The 6,826-nt window shown below is 36.2% G+C and overlaps 1 protein-coding gene across 1 annotated transcript in view; it reads right to left on the bottom strand.

The window, feature by feature from the left end:
* Positions 1–3,905, bottom strand: part of LOC119419057 (pyridoxal kinase) — a 12,509-nt gene extending 8,604 nt beyond the window's left edge. Inside the window, exons 1-2 of the mRNA XM_037686357.1 lie at positions 3,646–3,905; positions 2,076–2,130 (exon numbers count right to left, since the gene is read on the bottom strand). Of these exons, the coding sequence (XP_037542285.1) occupies positions 2,076–2,130; positions 3,646–3,741 (151 nt within the window). The 5' untranslated portion in view covers positions 3,742–3,905. The remainder of the gene's footprint in view (positions 1–2,075; positions 2,131–3,645) is intronic.
* Between the last annotated feature and the right edge of the window lie 2,921 nt (positions 3,906–6,826).

Genomic DNA, 6,826 nt, shown 5'->3' with positions numbered 1-6,826 from the left:
CCGCCATTTTGAGAACCGAAAAAAATTAATGAGACAGCCCATGTCACGTCAAGGGGCCTGCCTCCCATTTTTCTTAAAGAGACATGCTGCTCGCTCCCTCGCTATCCATCCTTCAGTTCAAACAGTCTATACTGCCACCCGGTGGTCCAAAAAGGTACTAAACTCAAAACAAATTAACCAACATTTCTTCTTAAATTTGACAATAATTACTAATTATTGTCAAATTTCAAACATTAATCGTTTATCACAATAATTTCCGAGACAATTAATCGCCAAGCAGAATTTGTTATCGTGACAGGCCTGTTTAGGAGATTGATAACCAAACATATAAATCAATAATACAAATTGAAAAAAAATCCTGATTCATGCTCAATAATCCCAGTAGATAAATTGAACAAGATTGAGTCAGGTCCTCTGGATGGATTGTTCTTTGTTGAAACGTTTCGGCTTTCATCCAAAAAGACTTCTTCAGTCTGAGGAGCTGCAAGTAAACAGTCTTACAAGCAGTAACCAGTTTGCTGACGACAGCCAAAACTAGTTGTTTACATGAACAAGGTCCATGCTCAATAATCCAGGTATAAAATCCAACATAGTTCAGTCAGGTCATCTGGATGGTTGCTTTTTTTTTGTCTGTGACGTTTCGCTCTCCATCCAGAAGGCTTCATCAGTCGGAGGAAACACCGAACAAAACTGACCCCCCCCCCCCCCCCCGCCTACTCCAAAACAGAAACGTAGTTGTTCACATGTACAAAGGAGGACTATCAGCCTAACGACTGATCGTTAGTGCCTTGATGGCTGCTTGCTATTCACAGGAGGCTAAGTGAAACTTGCAATAACAAGATTATAAGAGGGGGACAGTTGGACACAGAAACCTTTGCCCCTGTTTAATGAAGGACAGGTTCTCTTCACAAAGATGACTTCCTTTACTCTCCTCCTTATTTATCCTCTTATCTTAAAAAAAACTAAACGTTTCAACAAAGAATAATTGGTCCAGAGGACTTGACTCAACCTTGTTAGAATACAAAGAAAAAGGTTTTCAGTCAAAGAATATTGACAGAAACATTGTTAAAATGCCTGTTCTCACAAACGTTCAATTCAAGCTGCTTGTTTAAATTAGACTTTCAACAAGTAAATAAAGAATGCACTGATCTGCCTTACGTGGAGCCAAAAGACAAAAAAAAATTGTAGAATTAGAGGACGCTTATGAAATTGACAATGACTCCCTTAAAGAATAAATAAATAACAAAAGGAGCAGTTCTATTTGGGGCCACATTGTCACCAATAAAATGAAATGACTATTGGACACAACTCTTACCATGAATCCTTGATAAAGCACACCTCACGTGTTCAATAATTTAAACAAATAAAAGTAGCCTGATGCATGCTCAATAATCCAGGTAGAATTGATTTAACTTTTTTAAATAAAAGTAGCATTTCTTAAAGACATGCAGATTGCCCACGTTTTAAAGATATCATACAATGAGTTAGAACTCAGACTATATGGTACGTATGACTCTCAGCTACTAACGCACACAATTTTAGCTCTATATCTGTAAAAAATAAAAAGAATATACACATTTTGTGTATACTAAGGTGATTAGCTACAGCAGCCATCTTCAATTAGCTAAACCCTCAAATATGTGACAGTTCACGGGATAATTTGTCAACACTCAGGAACACAAATGTTCGGAGCAAATTCAAGTGATCCCTTCCTTTTTGTCTTATTGGACTTATGTCCCAAGTCCAGACACATACCAGTCCAACAGTTCACACTTTATGATCTGTGCCTTTAAAAGCCACACAGTGCCTGCTTCTTAATCTGTTTTCTACAACTTTAAGTGTTTAGTAATTTAAAGGCCAAACTAACAACAGATTATTTATAAAACTCCATAAAACTATGAGTTGTACTTTTGTTTTAACACCTGGAGCGAAGCGTATGTCACACACAGCTGTGAACATAGTGTTGTATTTCAGTCAACAGTTGCCCTAAATGTTAGACACGGAACGTTTTAGATAGACAACTAGCCAAACTACTTTGTGAAAACAATAAAAAGCTAAAAAAAAAATGCACCAACCTGTGTGGTTGGAAAACTGCACAGAGTTGATGGAGTCCACTTCAAAGCCCAGCACCTGGAAAAACAGGAATGAAGCAGCTGTGAAAATAGAGAACAATAACTCCTCTACAGAACCAGATCTGAACAAGCTTTTAAACGTTTCACTGCGCCGTGGGAGCAGCGCGTAAGGGTCAAAAAATTTATTTTCATACCAGCAAGGAGCCTTCATCCTAAAACAAGGCAAGGAGCAACGCAGGAATAATAGAATTAAAAACAATTATTAAGAATGTCACATTCACATACTGTTCAGGTCTGTCAGCTTCTGTTAATTCTCCAATTCTACCAGACATTTAAAAACACAGATTACACTTCTAGTGAAAATATGTTTTCCGGAGACAATTCAAAGAACAACAAGGCAGGCTGCTAGTAAGCACCTAAATATATAACTGATTTAATTTATTAAAATTTAAAGTTGGTTCTGAATTGTTTTTTTTTTTTGTGTGTAGAGAGACCACTTGTTTGTGTTTTGAATGAGTTATATTTTATGCACAAACGTGTCAGTGTGGTTAAGCATAATAATCAAAACCATCCTTGAAATTTGTCAGGCATGTAAGTTAATATAAAGATGACTGAAAAAGTTCATATTTTAATATAAAAAAAAAACCTCTTGGAAAAACTGAGTCAATCCAGGCTAATTTGAATGAAAAAGACTTTTGCTAAGCACTTTAATAAAAATATTTCTGAATACTGTATTCAAGATATTAATTTCTGTAATCTGAAATGATAAACAGTGCAGTAATTTCTTTGAGAAAACTCATGCATGTTTACGTTAACCTTAAATTACAACGACTAACTAAAATCACAGTACATAACGTACATAATCTGAATGTGTAGTAAACACCCAGACACACTGATTTTATTGATTAATTTTTAATCAGTGAAGAGGGTCTTCAGCTATCAAAACTGCTCCGGGGCCCACAGTTTCTAAAAGCCAGCAGCTCAGGGGCCCGACATCCAGCGGTTAAAGCAATTCTGTAAATAAACCAAGTATTACAATATGATGTTACCTTTTAAAGTTGTTTATTATATTGCACTGAATCATAAATGCCATAAACAGAAACCCAAACCCAAAAAATAAAATAAAATATTTATTGACGTCATTGGTGGGCCGGATTGAAGTCACCCGCGGGCCGGAAATGGCCCGCGGGCCACCAGTTGAATAGCCCTGAGATAGACACATTTTATTTGTAAATAAAAACCATTTCAGCACCTAAACATTGACATGTCTTCACATGTGCAAACAACCAGTGATGAGAGCACCCACACAATGTTGTACCACGTCATTAGTGATATATTAAAGCAGGTTTGTTTTGGATTTACATATTAAATCTGCTGGTTGAACTGTAACACGAGAATGAATGGCCTGGTTGTTCAGTCACAGCAGAAATTAGTTGGTGATGTAACAAGCGAAACAAATCATTAAAAAAAAATAGGAAGTCGCTTTCAAAGACGAACTTCTCACCGTTTGTCTCCGTCATTACTGGACAGAACTGAGCCTCTGAGCAGCGACCAGAAGACAGGATGTACTCACCTGCAGGGGAAATGTTGCCGACTTGTTCCCCACGTATCCCCTGACAACGTGACTCTGAATGGACAGCACTCGGCACTCCATAACCGCAGTTCGCATTAAAAAAACACCCAACAAAGATAAGATTGCTGAAGGAATTTAGCCGGTAACAAGAATTAAAACTCAACACACGCTCTGAAAAACTTGACAAATGAAAAGTAGGTTCGGCACCGAAGGGCACGAGATGTACCGTTGGTTGGAACGTTCCCAGTAATTTTTTTTCAGGCAGCTGACCGGACACCTAAAATGATGCATTCAATGACAGCAGAAAAACGTGGGAGATATGGGTTTACATTTTTCAGCGGCAAACTTTTTTTTTTCTATTCAACTTTACAATTTACAAATTCAGCATTGTTTTTTGTTTGTTTGTTTTAAATAAATAAACAAACAATAAAAAAATTATAAAAATAAATAAATATATTAAAATGTATGAAGTCAAACCCAGCTAATATGCTAATATTTGTCGTGGCTGTAGCTAGAGTCATACCGTCGTACTTTAAACGCTACACGTGCAAAGTTTATGTCAGAAGTTAGACTGTTAGCAAAATATCGCGTGAACCAAAAAAAAAAAAAAGATTTGAACGATTTGATCAACTCAACCTTTGTAAACACGTGCTAAATTCTACAATTTTTACAGATAAAATGATCAAATTTGATGTGCTTGCAGCTGGAAGCTGTTCCTGTCATATACTTTAAGCACTAACAGATTGTGTAAAATCTTTAAAACTGGCATACAAGCCAGTGGGTGATGCATTTCTTCAAAGTTTTATTTCATGAAACAGGTTGTGTTCTTTTGGAAAGATTTTTGTTAAGGATTGACTGTAACTGGCTGATATTTACCATTTTAACATACATAAACAATACATATACCGTTTTATTTAATACAAACCTGACCAATCCAGGTGGTAATATGATTTAAAAACCTGTAAAGGTGTGGTGTAATGTTTAAAAAAAAAAAACAATGTTAAATATAGCAAATATAAATAAAATAGCTGGTTCACATTTGTGTTTATCATTGCTGCATTAACCCTAATGCCCAGTTAAACAATTTTCAGGATGTATAAATGTTGTTTTTGTAAAGAGACACTACAAATGGTGGCTTATTATGAAGCTAAATTGTGTCTGACACTTCCAAGTTTATATGCCTCTGCAGGTTATCATATGGAAATGCCAGTGAGATGATCATCACTCATTCAAGTTGTTGGACTGATATGTTCTAGAAACTGTTTTACATGAACCAATCCCAAAAAATCTGTGTGAAAGCTTTATGCAGAGATATTTAAACTCTGCATGGAGCCCTGTGTGTGGGTTTAAAGCAGCATTACCTTGTCAGTGTGCAGAATGCCCTGTGGATATAAATTCAAATTAATATGCAAGAGATATTTTTTACCAGCAGATGGCACAATAAAACAGGGATTCACTCTACGTTTTTAATTAAAATATTGCACATAAAGTGAAACTGCACTTGCACCCTAAAAGACCTAACTGTATATTTGTCTATAGAGCATGGAAGAGAGAATCTTTTGTTGTAACGTGAAGTGAATAAACCTGTGTAACTCAAACAAACTTGTCTTAACAAAGACAAATGATCCTTTATTTATAATGTGTATTTCTACAGGTATTTGTTTATTAATAAAAACACTTAAACACCGCATGCACACGGTGACTTCTCAAGATGATTGTGTGCAGAGAAAATAATTTCAGGGCTTTCTCACCTTTCACAATCCAACCACAACAGAAACAATACTGAAGCACGTCATGCTTTTGAACTTGTTTAAAGAGCCAGAACACTCTTTATTCTTTTACAAAGAGGCCATAAAAAGAAGTAATCCAACCTGAAACTTAACGATGAGGATTGTTCTTGTTCTGCACTCAACGCAGCTCAGTGATGGGTTGGGAGGAGGAGGGGGTGCTCTACGGGGTCTCATCTCAGTATGAAATGTGGGTGAAAGAGGAGTTAAAGGGATGCAGCTGAAGGGTCGACTGAACAGAACACAAAGCATACTGCCTCTGACACCTGGGTGAGAAGCACAGAGGCCACACAGAAAAGTGGCCGAACCAGGTGGATGAGCTGAAAGCTAATCATCAGAAATATACCCACGGGGACAGCTGCACACTAAAACTTCTGAGACTTAACTGATTGTCAACTTTCAGATTGGCTCATTGTGTGAAAGCTGATTTGACATTTACACTTTTGTTTTCCTGTATGTTTTATGGACATTAAATTGTTCTGCATAATTTGTGCCGTTTTAGTCATTCCTTCAGCAAAACACTAAGCTAAATCAGGAAATGGGTCCTACGAATTAGGATTTTTGTGACTTTCATACTTGAAATTTTTATTTATTTACTTTTTAAAACAAATATTTCCCTCATAAAAATGCATACAGGTTGTTTAAATTTGCTTGTTCTCTTTAAATCTTCTGCAAATCACACAGATTTGGTCTTTTTATGGTAATTTTAGCTTTGAGCAACCATTCTTCTATCAGCTTTCAAAAATAAATAATAAAAAAAGGTTCTTGTCGTGCACAGTGCAACAAATTTTAACTAGCATTCTGCTACTTGTAGCCTTTAGCTGATCTTTTGCCATGCATTTAGTTTGTAGTTGACATTTTGCTTCATTTAACTTTTAACTAGCAATGTGCCACTTTTGACTTTCATTTACAATTTATTTTAGCATTTAGCTAATGTTCTATTTAGATGTAAGAACTCAGTCTCAGAAAATTTCAGCAAAGTAATGAAGCCTGCAGCATCCACACCACATTATGTTTCTCAAATCAATCCCAAAGAAGTGAGACAATAACAACTGTTGCTTAGCACACTGTTTGTTGCCTTTAGGGCTAGATCCTTAAAATATGGTGAAGCTAAAAGGAGAATGAATTATGTTGTAAATTACAAACATATTTTTAAATACAGGATACAATGGATTAGACATGTATATATAAGCCACAAAAAATGAAAAACAGAACGAAGAGTTTTATTATGGGCTATGCATCACAATTGAAGAGGATTGGAGGATTGTGTTAAGGTTTATGACGACAGCACACAGTAATAATCCCTGTCAGCGTTCAGCATTTATTGAGGTGTTATTACAGCTTCGACTTAGTGGCAGTGGATAAAAGAGTCTGGAGTGGTATTTACTACGGCA

This window comes from Nematolebias whitei, chromosome 13, assembly GCF_014905685.2.
Source record: "Nematolebias whitei isolate Nwh7 chromosome 13, NemWhi1, whole genome shotgun sequence".
Taxonomy (NCBI): domain Eukaryota; kingdom Metazoa; phylum Chordata; class Actinopteri; order Cyprinodontiformes; family Rivulidae; genus Nematolebias; species Nematolebias whitei.
Note: the sequence above shows the minus strand (reverse complement) of the source record. Positions and strands in the feature narration are given on the sequence as shown.